The sequence below is a fragment of the Chiloscyllium punctatum genome, chromosome 8, assembly GCF_047496795.1.
Source record: "Chiloscyllium punctatum isolate Juve2018m chromosome 8, sChiPun1.3, whole genome shotgun sequence".
NCBI classification, from domain to species: Eukaryota; Metazoa; Chordata; class Chondrichthyes; order Orectolobiformes; family Hemiscylliidae; genus Chiloscyllium; species Chiloscyllium punctatum.
In genome coordinates, this window is record NC_092746.1 from 47652158 (window position 1) to 47676336 (window position 24179).

The following is a 24179-nucleotide window of genomic DNA, read 5'->3' on the forward strand; positions in this document are numbered from 1 at the left end:
GACTGATTAGCAAGGTTTGACCTCATGAAATACAGGGAGAACTAGTCATTTGGACACGAAACTGGCTCAAAGGTAGAAGACAGAAGGTGGTGGTGGAGAGTTGTTTTTCAGACTGTAGGCCTGTGACCAGTGGAGTGCCACAAGGATGGATGCTGGTTCCACTACTTTTTGTCATTTATATAAATGATTTGGACATGAGTGTAAGAGGAATAGTTAATAAGTTTGCAGATTACACCAAAATTGAAGGGGTAGTGGACAGCAAAGAAGGTTACCTTGGATTACAACGAGATTTGATCAGATGGCCAATGGGCTGAGGAGTGGAGTTTAAGTTAGGGAAATGTGAGATGCTGCATTTTGGGAAAGCAAATCTTAGCAGGACTTATACACTTGCAAGGTTTGTGAAGGTTGGTAGCTCAGGTTGAGATTTAAGGTATAGGTTTGCTTGCTGAGATGTAGGTTTAATATCCAGACATTTCATTACCTGGCTTGGTAACATCATCAGTGGCGACCTCCAAGTGAAGCGAAGCTGTTGTCTCCTCCTTTCTATTTATATCTTTCTCCTGGATGGGGTTCCTGGGGTTTGTGGTGATGTAATTTCCTGTTCGTTTTCTGAGGGGTTGATAGGTGGCATCTAGATCTATGTGTTTGTTTATGGCATTGTGGTTGGAGTGCCAGGCCTCTAGGAATTCTCTGACATGCCTTTGCTTAGCCTGTCCCAGGATAGATGTGTTGTCCCAGTCAAAATGGTGGCTTTTTTCTTTCCATACACATGGATGAAAAAAAAAGCCACCATTTCGACTGGGACAACACATCTATCCTGGGACAGGCTAAGCAAAGGCATGTCAGAGAATTCCTAGAGGCCTGGCACTCCAACCACAACGCCATAAACAAACACATAGATCTGGATGCCATCTATCAACCCCTCAGAAAACGAACAGGAAATTACATCACCACAAACCCCAGGAACCCCATCCAGGAGAAAGGTATAAATAGAAAGGAGGTGACAACAGCTTCGCTTCACTTGGAGGTCGCCACTGATGATGTTACCTAGCCAGGTAATGAAACATCTGGATATCAAACCTACAGCTCAGTGAGCAAACCTACACCCTAAACTTATATACTTAATGGTAAGGTCCTGGGGAGTGTGGCTGAACAAAGAGACCATAGAGTGCAGGTTCATAGCTCCTTGAAAGTAGAATTGCAGGTAGATAGGATAGTGAAGAAGGCGTTTGGTATGCTTTCCATTATTGTTCAGAGTATTGAGTACAGGTGTAGGGAGGTCATGTTGCAGCTGTATAGGACATTGGTTAGGCCACTTTTGGAATATTGCGTGCAATTCTGGTCTCCTTCTCATCGGAAGGATGTTGTGAAACTTGAAAGGGTTCAGAAAAGATTTATAAGGATGTTGGCAGCGTTGGAGGATTTGAACTGTATGGAGAGGTTGAATAAGCTAGGGCTGTTTCCCCTGGCTGAGGGGTGACCTTACAGAGGTTTATAAAGTCATGAGGGGCATGGACAGGATAAATAGACAAAGTATTTTCCCTAGGGTGGGGAGTCCAGAACTAGAGGGCATAGGTTTAGAGTGAGAGGAGAAAATTATAAAAGAGACCACAATGTTTTCATGCACCGAGTGGTGCATGTGTGGAATGCCAGAGGCAGTGATGCAGGCTGGTACAATTGCAACATTTAAGAGGCATTTGGTTGGGTATATGAATAGGAAGGATTCAGAGAGATATGGGCTAGGTGCTGGCAGGTGGGACTAGATTGGGTTGGGATATTTGGTCGGCATGGACAGGTTGGACCGAAGTGTCTCTTTCCATGCTGTACATCTCTATGACTCTATGACTACCCATTGTCAATCACTAATTGTCCCCATTAGCAGCTATTCATTCCTCGGGTTGACAATTAACGACTCCTTTGACCGTTCAACTGTTTGTCCCCCTGTTTGGGCTCTATCTCCATCTAAACCTGTGGTTTACTCTCTCCCTCCCCCATCCCATCTTCTGTATGAAGAAGAGTTACTGGACCCGAAACTTTAACCCTGGTTTCTCTCCACACATACTGCAAGACCTGCTGAGATTTTCCAACAATTTCTGTTTTTGTATGAGCAAAGGAACTCCTGGCAGGGAACATGTCACTCGATTTGGGGCATGATACAGTTTGGTTTCAGTTCTGATACAGCACCAGATTCAATAAAGGAAATCGATACAACAGAGCCCACTAAATCTTTGTGACTAGCTCTTCTCTAAGTCTCTGTAAAGCTCACCCCTTTATCACCAATCACAAAACCTGGTTCAATATGGTATTTGCATTGCTAAGTAATTATTTTGATAAAGCAACATCAACATAATAACACAGCAGTAGTTACAAGTTGGTCTTATTTGTTAAAAAAAATGTTTTTTTAAAATTGATTATTGTCTTAAAAATTGACGGAGCAAGTTCCAAGATATTTTACCACTGACTCCACCGGGATTGGACAAGAGCATTTCATTGAGATATTAATTTTCAGGGCTATTCCCTCTGCACGTGCAGCTGTGATGACCCCATTGGCGATAATCTGGAAATATCTGGCAATTGAGCTAGTCATGGAGCCTGCCTGCTCAGTTAGGGAACCCCTTGCCTCTCCTCTTTCCCCTTGCACTAAAGCCTGTATTTGGAAGGGGCAGAGGCTCCATCCATGATAAATTAGGTAACTATCAGGCACACTGTATGAGCCAGAGTGTCAGAACTCAGATTAGCTTTTGTCCCTTCCAGGGGAAAGTGAGGACTGCAGATACTGGAGATCAGAGTCAAGAGTGTGCTGAGGAAAAGCACAGCAGGTCAAGCAGCATCCGAGGAGCGGGAAAATCGATGTTTCGGGCAAAAGCCGTTCATCAGAAAAGCCCAGGAATCTTCACGTTTCTGATGAAAGGCTTTTGCCCGAAATGTCAATTTTCCTGCTCCTCGGTTGCTGCCTGACATGCTGTACTTTTTCAGCACCACACTCTTATTTGTCTCTTGCAGTTGATGCTGTCAAAGTTATGGTGGAGTGCACAGAAAGATTGTGGATTTTTGAGGCCAATTTATCTGTTTCCTCAAATATCTGTGATTCTTTTGCTGATGAACAACAGTAATGTATTTTAAATTGAAAAGAAACCTACCAAGAGAGAAAATGCCTTTAGTTCTGAGGAAGGGTCACTGGACTGGAACTGTTCACTCTGATTTCTCTCCACAAATGCTGCCAGACTTGCTGAACTTTTCCAGCAATTTCTGTTTCTGTTTCTGATTTCCAGTGTCCTTCAGATTTTTTGATAAAATGTATTATTGATATTAATAGTACTTTCAATCCAGCTCATTCAATGAACTTGCTTGTGCAATGAAGGGTAGACATAACATTAAAGGAAGATGTGATGCTTGACAAGTCCCATTTAAAGTATATTTTATTTGAAAATGAAAAGTAATTTTAACCTTTATGACTGCTGCCCATGCCTGTTCCAATATATTTTGGAAGTGCAAAATGTTAGTATTTCAAGGATCATTTACAAGTACGTGTTACTGGCTTGAATCCTTGCTGACTGGCAGGGTCTGTCAGAAATCCAGGCATTTGTTTCCTTTAATTCTCCAATCTTTACATGGAAAGTCATGAGCATTGTGGACTTGAATTTGTCAACGTGAGCTGCCAGCTGTTGAAGCACTCTGCCAGAAATTCAAATTCAATTGTTGCATTTGCCCCCTTGGAATCAGTGTTCGAATTCAACTTAACCTTAGAGGCACCTTGTGTCTCTGTACTGACTTACAGGGATGTTATATGAAATGGGTTTGGATGGGCTCAAACAATTCTGGGTGGATAACAAGAATATGTATAGCACAGCATGAGTATTTCAGAATATTGATCTCAATAGTAGCATTAGACAGGGAATTCCAGAATGATTTGTTGTGAAACAGATCATCTATCAGAATATTTAAACTCATGTGCAATCTCAGAATCTCAGTAATTTGCTATATTAGTCCACTTGATTCAATCAGAAATATAGAATGGTCAGAGCACAGAAGGAGGACATTCAGTCCATTGTCAAAAGAGAAAATGCTGGAAAATCTCAGCAGGTCATTTGGTTTCAGATTCCAGCATCCGCAGTAATTTGCCTTTATTCAGCCCGTTGTGCCTATCCTGGCCAGCTGAAGGAGCAATTCACCCATATCCACTTCTTTAATTTCTCAGTGCAGCTCTGCAAATGTTTCCTTTTCAGATGAGTCCCTTCTGAATGCCCTCAATTGAGCCTGCCTCCACTATGTTCACTGGTAATGCATTCCAGATCCTAACCTCACACAACGTCCAAATGGTTTTCTACTCAGTTTGGTTTGCATCATTTGCCAATCACCTTAAATCTCTACATCTGACTGTCTATCTTTCCGCTAATGGGAACAATTTCCCCCTATCTGCTCTGTCCAGACCAATTATGACTTTGAATATCTCTCTCAAATCTTGATAGAACCATCTGTTTTATTTCTCAAAGAAAACAACCTCAAATTCTTCAATCTTTGTATGTAACTGCAGTTCCTCATGCATGGTAACATTGTTGTGACTGTTTTCTGTGCCCTCTCTAATGCCTTTGCATTCTTCTTAATGTGGTGGAAGAACTAGAGATAATACTGTAGTTCAGGCCGAACCAGTGTTTTATACAGGTTTAACATAGCTTCTTGCAGTTGTATTCCATGTCCCTGTTGTAGGATGCCATAAACTTGAGTTTTTGTTAATCATTCATGGGGTGTGCATGTCATTGGCTGGGCCAGCTGTCATTGCCCATCTATAATTGCCCTTGAGAAGGTGGTGGTGAGCTGTCTTATTGCACCCGCTGCAGTCTATGTGCTGTGCGTTGACCAACAGTGCCCTTATCGAGGGAATTCCAGGATTCTGACCCAGTGACATTGATGGAATAGCGATATATTTCCAAGACAGGTGGTGAGTGGCTTGAAGAGGAACATGCAATTGGTGGTGTTCCCATGTAACTACTGCACTTATCCTTAGATGGAAGTGGTTATGGGTTTGGAAGGTGCTGTCTCAGGATCTTTGCTGAATTTCTGCATTGTTTCTGTAGATAGTACACACTGCTGCTACTGAGCGTCATTGGTGGAGGGAATAGATGTTTGTGGTCATTGATGAAGCAGCTGAAGAAGGTTGTGCCTTTGACACTATCCTGAGGAACTCCTGCAGAGATGTCCTGGAACTGAGTTGACTGATTTCCAATAACCACAGCTATCTTCTGATGTAGCAGAAAGTGAGAACCGCAGATGTGGGAGAGTCAAAGTCGAAAAGTATGGCACTTGAGAAGCACAGCAGGTCAGGCAGCATCCGAGGAGTAGGAGAGTCAACGTTTCGGACATAAGCCCTTCATCAGGAATGTGAAGTCCTTCATTCCTCATAAAAGGGTTTATACCCAAAATGCTGACTCTCCTGCTCCTTGGATAGTGCCTGATCTGCTGTGCTTTCTCAGTGCAACACTTTTCGACTCTATATTCTGACATGCCAGGTATGACTCCAACTGGATGGCAAAATGTACAACATGAATTTGATGATGATTCTTCATGCTGATGATTCAACTTCAGAACAATGGAGCCGTCCAAGTGAGCAAACTGTTGCCTTAACATCCATGGTTTAATAACATGTATAGGTTTCACTGTATTTCCATTCTCTTATTATTTTTCTAAAGTCAAACCTGTTTGCAATGGAACAAACAGCTTCTGTTAATTTCCTCTGCACTTTTTTGTAATGCAACCATTATGAGCTGCCCAGAAAAAGATGGGACCTCCTTATTGATATACTACTTTAAAGGTTACTGAAACTGAAGACATTGTCCCCTTCACTTGGTTTCATTTAGTTTATCCAATACTCTGGAACAGTGAAGGAGATTTCCATCTTCCCAGCTTCACTTGCTGCCAGATATTAATCTGCATCAATTGCCCAGAATTCAGGAACTTCACCGTTTACATTCTCTGCAACTCTGAAAATGTTGCACCATCCTTCTTCATTCTTTTCAACTACATTTACTCGTTGCCATGGGCAGCCGTGCTTATCAAAGGTCTTTAATTGCCAGCTGAGCAGGATTGTTGTCACCTTGTTCTGCTCTTACCAGTCCAGTCACAGTGAGACCATCTTCAGCTATACTTTTCTTCTCACTTCTACTGCCTTCAACTTTCCCAAAGATCTATCTTTGACCTATTCCTCTTTCTCACCTTTCTCTTGGTTACAAATTTGCAGAGCAGAGGTTACACTGATCCCAGCAGTACCCTCTTGACTATCTCTGTGTGATCAGCCTATCTGCGCAAGCATCTAATCATAGATTTCTTCTTATTCAGTGATAGAAGGTAGGTGTGACTGATAAGGCTAGATTTTATTGCCTATCTTTAATCAATCTTGAGAAAATGGGAGCCAGCTGCTTGTTACTCGAAGCACTGTATTCCTGAGGTGAAAGGACACCTACACTGCAGTTAGGGAGGAAGTTGAAAGAACCTGACCCAATGATGATGAAGGAGGACAAGGAAGTTAGGAAGGCGAGTGATTTGGTGTAGGATTTGGGGTGGGGTTCTGGTTCACCTGCTATCATCGTCCTCCTGGGTAGCAGAGATCACAGTTTTGGAAAATGTGGTTCAAGAAGGCTTGGCAAGTTGCTGAGTTGTATATGTTATGTATTATAGTTGGTTTTTGTTACTCTGGTACATTGTCCATTGTAAAACATGAGTCACATGATCACTGGTGACTCATTGGTCAGGTTTGTGGGCTTGTGCAAAGTGATTAACAAACCTCCCTGTTGGATTGCAGTAAACAACTTTGTATGGCTTTTTATATTACTGGAGCCGAGTATCTATTCAGTACAAAATAACTGAGACTCACCAGTAGTTGCAATACTCGCCTGTTAAAGGAACACTGGCCCAGCATAACATGCACCAACTATTATCAGTAACAGTCCTTGAGATAGACTGTGGTCACAGTGAAACAGTAGTGGAGGGATTGAATATTTAAAGTGGTGAATGGAGTCCCAAATCAGGCGAGGTGCTTTCTGCTTGAGTGTTTTTGGAGTCACATTCATCCAGACAAGTGGGGACGTCCATTATACTCTTGATTTATCCTTTGTGTACACTTTGAGGACACTGCTGCGGAAAACCCAGTCTATGACACTTGTTTTAAAGGATTTATGTGACTGGTACATTTGAGATTTTGATCAATGGTGGCTCCCAGGAGATTGATGGACGGGCTTCAACAATGATAATGCATTGAATTTCAATGGATAATGGTTGCATTTTCCTTTGTTAGAGATGGCCTTTGCCTGACACTTGACTAGTATGAATGTTACTCCCCATTGGTCAATCCCAGAATGAATGTTGTTGAGGTCTTACAGTTGATAGACACAGACTGCTTCAGTATCTGAGGAGTTGTAAATAGAACCATTCTGCAATTCTCAGTGAACACCCTTCATTCTGACCTTTGGGAGGGAAGGTCATTGATGAAGCAGCTGAAGAGGCCCGCTTCTTGGAAACTACCCTGGGGAACTGCAGTAGTGATTTCCTGTGGCTAAGATAATTGGCCTCCAACAACCCCATCCACCTTCCTTTGTGCTAGGCTGACTCCAGTTGGTGAAACATTCTCCTTGATTCTCACTGACTTAAATTTTACAAGAGGTCCGTATTGCTATATTTGGCGCAGGAAGAGGCCATTCAGTTCATGCATATATGGTGAAAAAGAGCTCTGAAGCCAAATATCATCTTCCAACTCTTGGTCTATTCCCTGTACTTTACAGAACTTCAACTACATATTCAAATGTGTTTTCATTTAAATGTGATATTTGCTTTCATCACCATTTCAGGCAGTGAGTTCCAGGCCCTACAATTTGCTGGGTTGTGAAAAATGTATTCCAACTCCTTCCAAAAATCACTTCAAATTTATACCTGTTAGTTATTGATATCACTCTCCTAAGGGAAATATGTCCTTCTTATCCGTTGCATTTATGTCCATCACAACTTTAAACATCATATTTATATTGCCCTCTGTTTCAAAGAAAACAATTCTAGCCTTCCCAATTTTTCATCAAAGCTAAAATTCTCCATTCCCAGCAAAATACTCATAAATCTCTTTTCTACCCTCTCTAGTGAAATCATAACCTTCCGGTAATGCATGACTTATTTTTATACCTTGATTCAGCAAATCGTAAAATTACTTTTGATGAAAAGCAGGAGATTAGCTATGTTTTTCCCACTGCTAATGACTCAACCAAATTATTAAGAATTCCATGTTACCAAGCCACATGTTCCTATAGTTTAATTACAAATTAATGCTATTCTCCCACTTTCACAAAAGGAAATATTGTCTTCCGTGTTTCCTATTTCTGGCACTATTTGATTTTCAACTAATAACACACATACTTCCTCAGTTCAGATTCTGCTGTGGATAAACTGGAATTCTCAATTTTCCTATAAAACAATGAAATCAAAATATTCTGCAATAAGTGTATAATGTATTCAGGGGATAATGTTTGAGCAGGATTCTATTGCAGCATCCTATTTGTTAAATATAGTAACTTATTATTAACCATGAAAAGGCTTTAATGCAAGTTTAACAATGACATCAACCATAATCAATCAGAAATTATTTGTAATTATATAAACCAGGTCCATTCTGTCTATCAAGCTCACCCCATCTGCAGATTGTTCACAATGCATCATGGATATCATTTGTTCCATCCTAATCAGAGAGTTAATTGAAAGATAGTTTTGCAAATTCTGCATACTCTCTATGATTGAGTCAATTTATGCATTATTCATAATGTCAGCTGATGTTCAGTTGATAGCAAGTTTGCCTCTAGATCACAGGATTGCCATTTCAAGTTGCACTTTGGAGACCTGAGCATAAAAACTTAAGCAAAAACTCCAGCTCAATGCTGAGGGAATGCTACATTGTTGGAGATGTTAACTGTCTTTTAAAAGACAGCCAAGGTTCACTCTGCTCTTTCAAGGGTATGTTAAAAATGCCCACATTACTTTGAGGGTGAGAGAGTTACTATTGTTGACTGCTGTTCATGGAAACTTGCTGCACATGAATTGGCTGCCATGATTCCAAGAGAACAACAATATGTTTCTTAAAGTATTTAATTAGTTTTAAAGTGTTCTGGAATGTCCTGAGTTCATGTAAGCTATTATATAAAATTAAATCTTCCTTTAATGTAATTGTCACAATTCAGGTTATTTCTGAATTATACCCATACATACTTAACATGCAATTAATATCTTTACTGCCTTGTGCTCAACAGCATGAATGACCAATTTATAACTTTCTCTGATATAATTAGATAAACATGTATGTGTAATTTAGTAGAACTTGTGTAACACTTCATTATCAATAACTTCAGTCCACTGAAGCTTGATTGATTGTCTCAGCAATTTGAGAAAATCAGTTTTGGTTGCTTTCTGTGGCTTTTTCCCAGGATCGTCATTATGAATGTTTCGGGGAAGTGGAACATGGGATTGCACTATTTAATAGATATGCAAAACATGGATGGGCCTAGTGGCCTGTTCATGTATATTTGCATCACACATTTGTAGCTCAATATCACTGAGCTAAATATTTCTGTTCAGTCTCCTTCAGACAAAAAAAAAGTTTATTTCTTGTGAACAATTAAACAACAAAATCTAAGTCTGTTATCCAGATTTATCTCATACTTCATCATTTTTTGAGTCTAATAACATTACTTCTGTGTGATTCACAGGTCAACCTTTTCTTCTTGCTCAACATAGTCCGTGTCCTGGTTACAAAGCTAAGAGATACCCACCGCACTGAAAGCAATATGTACATGAAGGCTGTTAGAGCAACTTTAATACTTGTGCCACTGCTGGGAATTCAGTTTGTCATTATCCCTTGGAGGCCAGAAAACCGACTTGCTGGCGAAATTTATGACTACATTATGCACATATTTGTGCATTACCAGGTACGCCACTAAGCTGTTTCCTAAATAAAGATCTTTATTTCGCCGACTGCAATTTAAGTACCCATCGTAATGTGTAATTTATGTTAGGTTAGCCTTAATTATAATGCTGCAATGTATTTGGGCCACAGTGCAACTCTTGCCTTTCCACAATGTTGACAGTGTACATTCACTTGCCTTTCCTTGCCTTTTCTTCTCAATTCCTATTTTAGTTTGCAGAATCAGTCACCAATTTTTACCTTCCTACTACTCCAGTCTTCTTCCTTAAGATACTATTGCATTTTGTGCATGGAAATAGATGATTAGGCAAAACTATGATGAGAATTCCTGCCTGTATGCAGTAAAATTCAATTTCCTGTAGAATTTGGAGCAACAGGGAAAGGTGTAAATGAGAGAGATTAGCTGGAAGCAGTGCTGAGAAGCTTGTTGAAGCACTTAACATAGATAATTGTCAGCAGGGAAGAGGTTTATAATTTTGCGGGGAAAACAGGATTTTCATAGATTCTTTAACAGAGTGCAGCCATGATTTTCCAAGACCTGTACATATGGTTTAGCCCTTAATAGAGGCTTTTTTTCTATCAAGTCTTTCTTATTGAAAAACAAAAATCTCAAATTTTCCACTGGGTCGACAAATTATTGGCAACGGTATATTTGTCCAGTAACATCTGCAGGTTTATTTTTCACTGACTACCAGACTAACATATTTGGTGTCTTCTTGGCAATATTCAGGTTAACAACATAGTTTCACAAATTCTTATATTCTGTTGTGCCAGAAAACAGGGAAACCATTAAAGAAGTCAGAGAGTATGTTTGCTTTATGATAAATCATAAAATTTCTTAACATCACATATCAGAAAATTTTGAGCTCTTGGTATGTCTTCCAAGGGCAGTATTCGGGCAATAAGTACCTTGCAATATTTTACAATGTTCAAGGTGTTATACAGGTTCATGTTGTTGGTATTTTAATTTCTATTACTTTATCTTAACATATTTTGTGCTTATTAATTTATGAAAATTTTATTCCCCCATAGGGTTTGTTAGTGGCCACCATATTTTGCTACTTTAATGGCGAGGTAAGTAAGAAAGAGCTAAATACTTTGCCTCAGGAAGCAAATGCATTAAATGTACATTTGCCATTATTGTGTGCTTTATAATATTGTCTTTCTGCAATAAATTGAAAAAAAAATGTGTTGACAAAATTTAAAATGTCCAAGGCATCAAGCTGCACATTGGCCTTCTGGTCACAGTTGCTTAGAATTGTAACATAAATAAAACATCTGCCATGGATTTGCCTACTCACCCAACCTGCCCAGATCATGCTGAAGGATCTCTGCATCCTCGTCACAGTTCATCCTCCCACCCAACTTGGTATCATCTGCAAACTCTAAGATGTTACATTATGTTCCCTCATCCAAATTATTTATATATATTGTGAATAACACGCCACTAACACAGAAAGATCTCTCAGAACACTTTCAATAAAGAGCAAAAGAATATTGTGGACATGGAACCTGAGGAAACAGACAAAATTGAGACAGTACGATGTGCTAGAAGGAGCATTAACTGCATTGAATAAACTAAGGGACAAAATGTGCAATTGTATGACTGGGAGTACGTTATAAATCCAAAACAGAGATTTGATGTGCAAGCATTTAGACAAATTGCTGAGAAGTACAGAAACTAAGGCAATAACACAAGGAATGTCAACCTTAATGTGAATATAAATGTAAAAGGAATAGACTGCACAGATATCTCACACTAAATCCAGGACACATTTAGATGCATGAAACTCAGGGCTCAGTTGGTGATAACAAAAAAGAATTGCTACATTAAATGTGATATTGTAGGTTTAAAAAGTAGGCACCCAAGTCATACAAACGAGTGTGTTCTAAATTCACTTTCAGTTTGTGCCTTGTTCAGTTGGCTGAGAGCAGGAGTAAGAAAATGGTATTCCTAGTTCCTTCGATTATGGAGGAAAACAGTCATTAGTAATGGTTCTTGCTCCTGACCACAATCCAGTGGTCATTGTGCTAAAGTTTAGATTAGATTCAATTCTCTACCGTATGGAAACAGGCCCTTCAGCCCAACCAGTCCACACTGACCCTCTGAAGAGCAACCCACCCAGCCCCATTCCCCTACCCTATATTTACCCTTAACTAATGCACCTAACACTATGGGCAATCTAGCATGGCCAATTCACCTGACCTGCACATCTTTGGATTGTGGGAGGAAACTGGAGCACCCGGAGAAAACCCACACAGACACAGGGAGAATGTGTAAACTCTACACAAACAATCACCCGAGGCGGGAATCAAACCCAGGTCCCTAGTACTGTGCTAACCACTGAGCCATCGTGCCACCCAGGACCACACTGTATTTAGTGGTATTTGCCACAGTTGGATATCTCACTTGTACTCAGTCTAAGATTCCAAATAAAAATTGGCCAATCCAACAAGGTAGCAGAAATAAATAGTCTCCACAAAACTAAATATCAGAATAAATCAACTCCAACTAGAGAACTTACAAAAGAAAACAAGGCTGCATAATTGGGATACAAGGAGCAAGGCTGATCTCCTGCCAGCAATCAATAGCAAAAACCATTTTTAATGATTATCTCCTTCTTAGTTCCTGGACACTGAGATAAATTGTTCTGCCCAACTGTTCCTGAGAACAATTAACACAGCACAAATTGAAATTGAACTCAAAACCTTCAAGTTTGCATGACTTGGAATTGAACTGAATTTATTGTTATGTGTTCCGAGGTACAGTGAAAAGCTTTGTCTTGCGAGCAATATAGGCAGATCGCAGAGTTAAGTAGCATAGATAAGTAAACAATAGATAAACAGGTGCAAAAGCAAAAACACAGGTAACCAAAAGTGAAAGCTTTATTGCAGTTCTGTAATAATAAACAGAAGCGCTTCACAGGAGGCTCCCAAGCACTGAGGATGTCACCTGGACAGGGGACGAAACGTTTGCAAGACAAATTCCCAGCTCGGCAAACAGAACCACAACAACGAGCACCCGAGCTACAAATCTTCTCCCAAACTTTGAACACCTACGGGCGAGAGACGCTAAGACAAGCCAGGAAATGGGAATCCTGTGCCAACCGCCTAAGCGGCAAAGACAAAGCACTATAAATGCCGGAGGAAACAGCACAGAAGCGCTTCACAGGAGGCTCCCAAGCACTGAGGATGTCACCTAGACAGGGGACGAAACATTTGCAAGACAAATTCCCAGCTCGGCGAACAGGACCACAACAATAAACTAATAACCTTCAAGGCACCAACAAGAAGTTCAATTAAAACATTATTCAGTCTGCACAAGTTAGAAAACCACACTGAAATCAGTTCACAATTAAATTTATATAATGCTCAAAATATTGGACAATTATGGTAACATGACTGATAAAGGATCAAAAACAGGTTCTAGAATGATTTGGGCTGGTTAGGTATTTAGGTGCTCATGTCTGTTAATCACACTACAATCTTAACATAAACTGTGTTCTCATTTGGAGCTATTCTACTCTCTGCTCCTACACCATCTCTTCCAACATTGGTGACCATGGTGAAACAGCCCAGTAATCATGAATCCCACTCCTGAATGTGGCAATTCTAATTTGTGTGGGGGTGAGAATGGACATATGTGCATATTTTGCTGCTGGCCATTAAATCATCAATTAGACAATAGACAATAGACAATAGACAATAGATGCAGGAGTAGGCCATTCTGCCCTTCGAGCCTGCACCGCCATTCAATATGATCATGGCTGATCATTCCTAATTAGTATCCTGTTCCAGCCTTATCTCCATACCCCTTGACTCCACTATCTTTAAGAGCTCTATCCAATTCTTTCTTAAAAGAATCCAGAGACTGGGCCTCCACTGCCCTCTGGGGCAGAGCATTCCACACAGCCACCACTCTCTGTGTGAAGTAGTTTCTCCTCATCTCTGTCCTAAATGGTCTACCCCGTATTTTTAAGTTGTGTCCTCTGGTTCGGCACTCCCCCATCAACGGAAATATGTTCCCTCCTGCCAGAGTGTCCAGTCCTTTCATAAGCCTATACGTTTCAATCAGATCCCCTCTCAGTCTTCTAAACTCAAGGGTATACAAGCCCAGTCGCTTCAGTCTTTCCGTGTAAGGCAATCCTGCCATTCCAGGAATTGACCTCGTGAACCTACGCTGCACTCCCTCAATAGCCAGAATGTCTTTCCTCAAATTTGGAGACCAGAACTGTACACAGTACTCCAGGTGTGGTCTCACCAGGGCCCTGTACAGCTGCAGAAGCACCTCTTTGCTTCTATACTCAATCCCTCTTGTTATGAAGGCCAGCATGCTATTAGCCTTCTTCACGACCTGCTGTACCTGCATGCTTGCCTTCATTGACTGGTGGACAAGAACACCCAGATCTCTCTGAACAGCCCCTTTACCTAATTTGATACCATTGAGGTAGTAATCTGCCTTCCTGTTCTTGCCACCAAAGTGGATAACCAGACATTTATCCACATTAAACTGCATCTGCCATGCATCTGCCCACTCACCTAACTTGTCCAGGTCACCCTGTAATCCCCTAACATCCTCATCACATTTCACCCTACCACCTAGCTTTGTGTCATCAGCAAATTTGCTAATGTTATTGCTGATACCATCTTCTATATCATTTACATATATTGTAAAAAGCTGCGGTCCCAGCACGGATCCCTGCGGTACCCCACTGGTCACTGCCTGCCATTTCGAAATGGAGCCGTTAATCACTACCCTTTGTTTCCTGTTAGCCAACCAATTCTCTATCCAATCTAGTACTTTGCCCCCAATCCCGTGCGCCCTAATTTTACTGAAGGGTGATTTGGATCATACAGAAGTGTGAAACCCGAATATGCACATTCGATATGGCAAGAGCAGGTCTGAACTTGGATGATTTATTACAGTAGTGAGAGGACCCCTTTTTAAGTGGAAAGGCACCATTTTCGACCTTGCTCCAATACATCCTTTGAAGAGATAATGTCCCCTTTAAAATTGCTAAAAGTAGCTGTGACAAAGAGCACGTTATTCATTGTTGTCAAGATCATTGAACTGTTAAGAGATGTGTAAAAATCAACTGCCAAAATATTAGAAGTACCTGTCGAAGAGAGTTAACAAAGTATTTCACCCTTTAAATCGTTGAAAAAACATTTCAAATGTGTGAAAAAAAATGAATGCCTGCTTTTTCACTTGCTCTTAGCCTCCCATAACTTGCTTTTGCACTCAGCAGCCTTTGCTATTATTCCAAGGTTGCCTGACCTGACTGCAAGGGAATGCTGCCATCCAGAAACAGAAATCCAACTTTCTGGACCATTTTCCCCCAGACAGGATTGCATAGCTGGGAATGTCCATGTTTTGTGTTGTCAATCCATGGCTGAAAATCTAGGCTCTTTATTTACTGTGCATACTACACCACACTGTCTTCCTAACACATTTTAACTTAACAACAGTACGTTGGTGTTACATTTATGGAGCACCTTTCACAACCTCAAGATGGTCTTTAAGTGCATATCAGAAATGCACTGTGCTCCCCACCACTCCTTTCTTGCTTCTTTCCAGTTGCTCAATCTCCAATGCTCTCTAAAATGGCTTAAGGTGTGCCTCTGCATTGATAAAGAAACACAAGTTGTTGTTGCAAAGTAGACAGAACTACTGTTTTGAGTGTTTTCCTGAAGAATCCTACCAGTCTTTACATGAGGAGGTGTTTTGTGACATTACCTTGAATAGCCTACCTATAATTTTAAGCATATTGCCTCGTGTTCTGGACTTTCCAGAAATAGATTCTGTCTATCTAGTCTATCAAATTATTTAATTATCTTTAACACCCAATTTAAATAATTTGTTGCTCTTCTATGCTTGACGGAATCCTACACAACCTCTCCTCACAATTTAATAATTTTGGTCATTCTAACTAATGATTTATAGGCTGGAAATTATTGTTGTGATAGGCCTTTGGCTGCTAACTTTAATGTCATAGTCACAGGAATGTTATATGAACATGTTTATACATTCATCTCACAATAGTACCAATCACTATCTTACAACTGGCTGGGATAAAGACAAGAGTACATTGCTAGTAAGAGATTATTATCTTATATGATACTATCTTAGTTGCCTACGTTTTTAGGAACATGAGTTTTCTTTTGGATTGCCTGTAATACTCCGTTACTTAACAAAGCAGGTTATGTTCTTCTTATTAAATGATCCATTACTCAGTATTACTTTTGGGAAGGGTGTGAAAGTGGTGGTGGCAGGGCTGTACCCAGATTAGAGATCAAAATGAAAACTGTTATTTATAGAGAAAACCTATGGGAAAAGTATTATGGTTCCATAGAAACATAGAAAATAGGGGCAAGATTAGGCCATTCAATCCTTTGAGCCTGCTTTGCCATTTAATATGATCATGGCTGATCATCCAACTCAGTATCCTGTCCCCATGTTCTCCCCATGCCCTGTCATCCCTTTAGCACTAAGAACTATATTCTTCTTGAAAACATTCAATGTTTTAGCCCTAACTGCTTTCCGCAGCAGAAAATTCCACAGGTTCATCACTCTGAAGAAATTTCTCCTCATTTTAGTCCTAAATAGTCTGCCTTTAAACTGTGACCTCTTGTTCTGGAGTGCCCAGTCACTGGGGACACCCTTCCTTAGTTTATCTCGTGTAACCCCTACAACTGTGATTAAATTATCCATTCTCCCTAAAGTAGCTTCCTTATTGTTAATATAATTGAGTAGAAAATAGATGCCTCACGAATATATTCTCATGCATCAAAATTCTTATGCAGGCTGTTACTTTTAAATCAGATGCAATTAAAAGTCTTGCACATCAAAAATGTTTTAATTAAGATATTGCAACCGTTTAAATGCAGAATTTATTTTCTCACACCAAACAAAGCTTCAAAATTTCAACAGCATTGAACTGCTTGCATGTTCAACAAGACATTAATTAATTATTGATATCCAGATGTACAAGGTATAAGTGATTCATAGAGAATAATTATGGGGCCACTTACAGAATGAGCAATTATTATAAGCAAAAGTGAGACTTATTAATACACATTTGGAAAACAATTGAGTATCTGAGGAATGAACGAGGTGTTCTTAAAGATTAAGAGGAAATCATTTGGAAAATAAATTAGGTCTATTGGGTATGAGAACCTTGTGGTTGCTGTACAAGACTAATGTAATGAAAAGATATGACTATAAATCCTACCATGGTAACTTATGAAAATTGACTTCAGCAAATCTGTCGGTGAGCACTAAAACAATTTGACTATGAAATGACAATGAATTATCATTAAATTCCACTGATATTTCAATAGATATCTACCACCACTTCATATGACTCCAATCCCAGACTACATTACTAATTATTAATACCTTTTGAAGTGGCCTATTACTGAAAGAGACAATGAGAAACAGATGGCAAAATTGAAAAGAAGCATTTGATAATGAACAAGGAGCATTTGGGGAATAAATAAATGACAAAATACTTTACTGTGAAATGTTATGTTCTTCAAGCCAGGGAATGGCATGCATCGAGAAGCTAACACTTTGGCAGTCAGGCTCAAATATTTTCTTGTTACACACTGTACATACAAGATATTGTTTTCTCCTCTATATGCCAATTATGGCATTGATCTCCTGTTGATGACTTTTATTAAAAAGCTATGGTCAACTTCAAAAGACATTTGCCACTTGCATATTAACTCCCATTGTCAGCAAAAATAATGTCACTTTTACATTAACGCAGCCCAAGATAGGCAATGTTATTGTTTAGTTTTGTTTAGTCTGTTTAGTATTTGATTTTGTCCCTCACCCAGGCAAATACAAAAATAAAGCATTAGATCAAAATTTGTGACTTTATAAATTCCACATACATTTTCAGTTAAGTTAATGTAAATAGAAATGTTTGGCCTTAAGCCTCAAAATTAGAAAATTAAGCTCAACCTGCTTCCACAGCCAATGGACCAGCTACTTTATTATTGAGTGAAGCAGTAGGTCTGAAACATTTAACCTACTTTGGGATTATGCAAGGGAAGCGAAGCAGAAACCCAGAAGGCAGCACTAGCCACATTTCTGGTGGCATATTTATGTCCTCATATCAAATCTAAATCTAAATTCGGCTGCCTGTTTCAGGGCATGAATTTCAGGTCCTCACCCGGAAAGTAAACAGAAACTATAGTTTCAGAGGTGTAGAAAGGTGGGGACATTGATGTGAAGGAGAGGTTTGGCGGGGGGGTGGGGGAATGGAGGTGGCATAGAGACTTGATGTCATAGTCTGCACTGCTATTATATCTGTGTTAGATCAGGATATTTCTGAAAGAGCAGTAAAGTGCATAAAGTGCCATATTTTTGCTGCTTATAATGATGTACATTAAACTGCATGGAACTTATAGTGTCAAACAAATGATGAATCTTTAATTACGTCAACCCCTTAGATGCAGGCAGCTCTGAAGAGACAGTGGATGCAATATAAAATACAATTGGGCCAGCGACGTCGTGAACACTGCTCCATGCGTTCAACCTCGTATACAGCGACATCCATCACAGAGGTTCCTGTTTACCTGTATCATCATGACAGCAATAGTGAACATTTAAATGGCAAATATGTGGAAGAGTCTGAAATTGCTGCCCTAAAGTCAAAAGAGATGTATGCTTGACTTTACCGAAAATAATAATACAAGTCACATTTTCCCTATTAAAACATAGACTTCAGTTTCAACTGTTAGTCTCTATTATAAGCAACCTGATCCAGCAGGGAAAAAAAAAGTCAACATTTTTCTGGTAGCAGCAGTCCAGAATGGAGCCAGATGAGAGAGATGTTGCCATATTTCATACAGTGCTACTTTCAGAAATCTGACTGGAAAATGGAGTTGTTGGTTGACACGAGTGACATTTCCATGGCTGCAAGTCATTGAAAAAAACAAAGCCCCATCACAAAAGTGTGACTGAGAAAAATTCAAAGAACTTGCACCAGTATCACAGACTGCACAGAAACACCAGGACAGTATGCAACGTAGCACGCTGTGTAGTAAATCTGAGCCAAGCACGCTGCAGACTTCAACCAATTGATTTACTGCTTTGAATTTTATTCATTGGTTTTTGTTACACTCCTCATAAAACTTAAGAGGCCTTGAAGATTTAGTTTTTGTCCCCAAAGTCAGCTCCTCTATTAATACTAGTTTGAAATTTGTGCAAATTTTTACGATTAGTTACAGGTCTTTCTGGTTCACACGGTATATCTTATTTCCTTGTATTGTACTGTGAAGACAAGCTGCATGCACAGAGACACATGGGCCAGAACTTTTCTGTATGATTGGTGGTCCCACCATTGCAAATGGAAGTGCTTCTGCTCCCATGGGAATAAGTGGTGAGATCCTGGGCCTTGTTATAGTCGCAGCAGTAAAGTAAGAAGATGCTGTCAAGCACCCCCCACCTCCCACCCCCACCCCCCCACCCACCAGCAGCTCACCAACACCACAAATCGAGATGGCTGAGTCTGCAGGAAGAACAAATGAGCACCTCCTTGCTGAGGCATCTTCAAAAACAAGTCTGTGTGCTTTTAATTAATCATATTTGGGCCAGGCAAGTAGACCCAGCGGTTCATGGAGGAAGGTACACCCTCCATCATGGTTCCCCAAATCTGTGTAAGCCATTAGGCATGTTTCCAGGGCTTATCCAGCTATCTCTCTCATGGAAGTACTACCATCCAATGCTAACAAGGTTGGGAAATTGCCCTAAATTGACCAAGGTTGGGAAATTGCCCTAAATTGACCAATGTGTTCAATTGGTCACACACCTCCAGTTGACAAGTGACACATCCTTGAGGTCCCACCTCCAAGAATACACAGTGGTGGTGGGTCGACCTTCGATATCTTCCATTTTACAAGGCCACCCATCTCTCAGCACATCTCTCAACAAGGCTGTCCCCTTCCCTCCCAACATTTCTGTCATGAGTACAGTCATGTGATGTGAAATTAGAGCATGATGAACCTAATAGGAATATTGTCAGGATGTATCGCTCAAGACTCTTCAGTTATGGCTTGTCTGTTCATTAACAATTAATAATAGTTAGTCTCAGCTATGACTCAGTTGGTAATACTCTCACCCCTGAGCCAGCAGATTGTGGGTTTAACTCCATCTCCAGTATTTAAAGTTAAGTCTGGGGATGGAGTGGGCTCATTTACACAAAGATAGTGTCCCTTTCTCTTACCTAGAAGCATGGGGCTCAGGTCCCACCTATTCCAGAGATGTATAATAATCTTTCTGAGCTGGTTGAATTGAGAACATATTCAAAGGTCAAAGCTGATGCTTCACTGATGGGAGTGGCATCTTTTGGAAGAGATGGAAAACCAAGAGCCATCCAGCGTCTGAGATGGAGCAGAAAAGATGCCATGCTGCTAATCGGGTCTTGTATTTCAGCCATTATTCAGAATCCAACAAAGTTCATAAAAAACAGATTGTTCGATCATTATTGCATTGCTTTTTGCACTTACTCAGTAAGTAGGCTGCATTTCCTATCCCAGTGATTATGTTTAATAAGTACTTACCTGGCTGTAAGAAATTTTGGCAAAAGACAGCTATATGAAAGGAACTCTTTTATTTAATAAACTTGTAATTTTGCTTAATTCTCACTGCCGTTTCCGATGCCAGCCAAATAACAAATACGATTATTATTAATGTTGTCTGAATGCAGTGAACTGAAGGAGCACATTGGCATTTCAGGATGAAGAGCCAAACAAGACAATAAAAAGCAAAGCTGAGAAATTGATCCTTTTAAATTGATCCTTTAACAATGTGTTTTCATGAGAGTTAGGGTTTTGAAGGTGTTCTACCACATGTGGATTATTTAAAGGTTAGCACAATATAAACATATCTACTATTGCTCATAGATTGAGTTCTCTTAAAACTAATGGATTCTTTCACAGTGACTTGTTCACATTGGTAATTACAGCTTTCTTCAGGGCCTGTACCAGGATTTAACTTAATTAGGTTTTGTTTTGTGTCGATAATCAACAAATCATGAGAGCAAGACAATGGTAGAAAATGTTGTGACAGCAAATGATCTTTTTAGTAAGGAGCTCTGTATGGTACAAAGCTAGTTTAGAATAAAGTTAAAAGTCACACAGCACCAGGTTATAGTCCAATAAGTTTAACTGGAGGCACTAACTTTCGTAGCACTGCTCCTTCATCAGGTGAATAGATGAAGTTTATTTTTGTGTGCATATCAAGCTATTTAAAATATTGCACTTTCTAAAAGTTTTTAACATTATCTTTACATAAAACATTAGAAAATTATGACAAGTTTCCCCATGCTAAGGCAATTGCAAAATAGAAAGCATGCATTTAAAATTCCTCCGGTGCCTATATCCTGTCACTACTTTGGTTCATCAGTGAAGATTTGCCGTGTCAGTATTCCTACTGAGATTGTAAATATCTTCTTGCAGAATGTTTTTAGAGTTTGTCTCGAAATATTGAACAAATCAAACCATATAAACATCAGAGGAATTGTTCCTCCCGTCTTACTTAGGAGATATCTCATGACTAAAAATCTTATGGATTATTAAAAGGTAAGGTCACCAGAGTCCAATTGGACCATAGGGCCCTTCTGTAATTAGAGAGACATGACAGTGGTTTAACTTAGAGTCACCATGCCCAAGGTGAGGGAGAGGAAAGCTTTTCATGGTAACCACAACTGCAGGAATTGAACCCATGCCATTGGTCTCACTCACCAATGGAGCCTTAGTTTATTCAGAAGTAGGATGAACTCAAATTAGCAAGTAATCTTATCTAAGTTCAGGACTTTTCCATGATTTATTGCAGTAAATATTTATTGCAGTATATATTTCATAAGTTTCACACAAAAAGGATCAGCCTTCAAACCTAAAAATGATTTTCAACTATAAAAACAAGTTGAGAATTATAAAAATATGATGAATTCTCAAACTCCAGAACATGTTTGTAAGAGTTCTTTGTATGAAAGGCCTTTTTAAAGATAGAAATATCTCATCATGTTTTTACAATGATGAGACCCAAACTGTGATCTGGAAAACTTTAGATATTGATATTACCATGAGAGGGTATAAAAGTGGAACTAAATGGGCACAAACTTCCCCACCCTGGTCATATTTAACTGGTTGACTGGGTGCAACAATTTGGTTCTAAGATGCTTCAATTATGTTTTGCAACAAAGTGGGCATTTGTGTTGTGTTATGTCACTACCATGTGACCCAAGCAATACTGAAGCCCAGATCTCACTCTCATCAAACCAATACTCTACTTCCCTCACTTTGGAGATCAAATAATTATGACATCTTTAAAACAGGCATAGTTGCTGTGAGCCATGTCTTGATCTACTCTAGGAGTTCAATTAAAGTTAGGCTGCTGAACATCTGGTACCATGATTTATTGCAGTATATATTTCATAAGTTTCACAAGAAGGATCAGCTTTCAAACCTAAAAATGACTTTCAGTGATAAAAACAAGTTGAGAATTATAACAAATATGATGAATCCATAGATGGATCACATTCCATCCATTCATATCACAATTGCAACTGAAGTCCTGTGCACATTATAACACCACTTATTGCATATTAAGGTAATCTTCCTGCTGAATCAGGTAGGCTCTCTGGTCAGTTAAAGTGGTAATGGCAGGAGCAAAATAACAGCATAAGAAGGCAATTAAATATGCTAATACCATTGATGCTATTTGTACAAGTGGTAACTATTAACATCAGTCTCTCAAATTCTACTTATGGGACTATCAAATTGCATTTCCATTGTTGCATGTAGCATAAAGTGGTATGCAAATGAAACACACGATGTAAAAAAAAACATTTTCGCACAGTGAGTAACTAGGGTATGGAATGCACTGCCTGCAAGTTGGTGGGGGCAGTTTTAATTGAGACATTGAAGAGAGCATTGGATGATTATTTGGATGGAAATGGTGTGCAGGGGTATGGGGAAAAGGCAGGAGATTGGCACTAGGTGGTAGAACTGGTGCAGGTACGATGAGCTGAATGGTTTCCTTCCACGCCACAACAATCCTGTGATAAAACACTTTGCTGGAAAAATGTGGGATTGCTTTTAAAGCCGATTACTCTTGTGGAAGCAAGATGGAGCAGTTACAAAGGAGTGGAAGATGTATATAATTCATTCTTGTCCTAGTCTAATCAAAAGACTGTGTCAAAGACCGCTCCCCAAAGCCAGTAGGATCATCTTGAAATGTACAGAGCAGGCATTCATGAAATAATTGGTGCCTAATTTTAACTGAGAGCAGGGCAAGGAATGCTGCTTGACTGGGACAGACTATTCCCTATGCAAGGAACTTTCAGTTACATTACATTTCATTACCAAAGGGCTCCAAAATAATGGATTCCACGTTAGGCAGGTTGAGTTGCTTCAGGTGAAGAAGTAACCAATGTTAACAGTAATTAACAAAAAAACAAAAAAAGCTTTCATGCTAACCAGCATATTCTTATATTCACTTAATCATGTCTTTTTGTACTTTAAAAACAGTTTAACAATTTTGTACGTAAGCAATTATGAACAGTTCATTGCTTAACACAATACATAATGTTCTGTTATGTTGTGCAGTGAATTTTACAAAGAAGATGTGGTAAGGTATCACCAGTAAGACACACTCTCTGTACACTTGTTCTCTCCTCCATGGATTTGTTTTTAATGCTTAAGTTTTAACTTGATCACTATATCAGTGTTTACCTCTAACACAGTTCCTGTTTATTATTCGCCTCAACCTGTTCCCAGGTTTGTCTTAAAAGCATTACTAACTAAAAGAAAATTTCCAGCTTTTGAAATAGCTGTTATTTAAAGTTTATGTAAATTAAGTGCACCATTAAAATTGAATTCAAAATATTGCCACTTTGTATTCATTTATGCTGGATTTTATTCAAGATCAGGAAAGTGATAGTTTTGAGGATTTACTTGGAGGGATTTCTCCATGAAGCTTGGTACGGTTTCTCATGCTATCTTCATAAACTTGCCTCATTACCTGCATTCCCATAACATCCCGCTCGTGGTAACCTCCCACTCGCCATTGGTGGAAGTACTGCCAAGATCTCCAGGGATACCTTGTACTCTGTTGTCTCTGGTATCTCAGATTGGCAGCTGCTTTCATCGCTGTCTTAATGCTAACAGCATCCCTGTATTGTATTGAATTGCATTTGTTGCACTTTAAAACCTCAGC

At 39.5% G+C, this 24179-nt stretch overlaps 1 protein-coding gene across 2 annotated transcripts in view; it reads left to right on the forward strand.

Moving 5' to 3' along the window:
* The window catches only part of calcr (calcitonin receptor), a 267197-nt gene extending 243349 nt beyond the window's left edge, over positions 1-23848 (forward strand). For both annotated transcript variants that reach the window (XM_072575487.1, XM_072575488.1), the window contains exons 14-16: positions 9735-9953; positions 10982-11023; positions 18410-23848. In XM_072575487.1, coding sequence (XP_072431588.1) covers positions 9735-9953; positions 10982-11023; positions 18410-18631 — 483 coding nt within the window. In that variant the 3' untranslated portion in view covers positions 18632-23848. The remainder of the gene's footprint in view (positions 1-9734; positions 9954-10981; positions 11024-18409) is intronic.
* Positions 23849-24179: the final 331 nt, after the last annotated feature.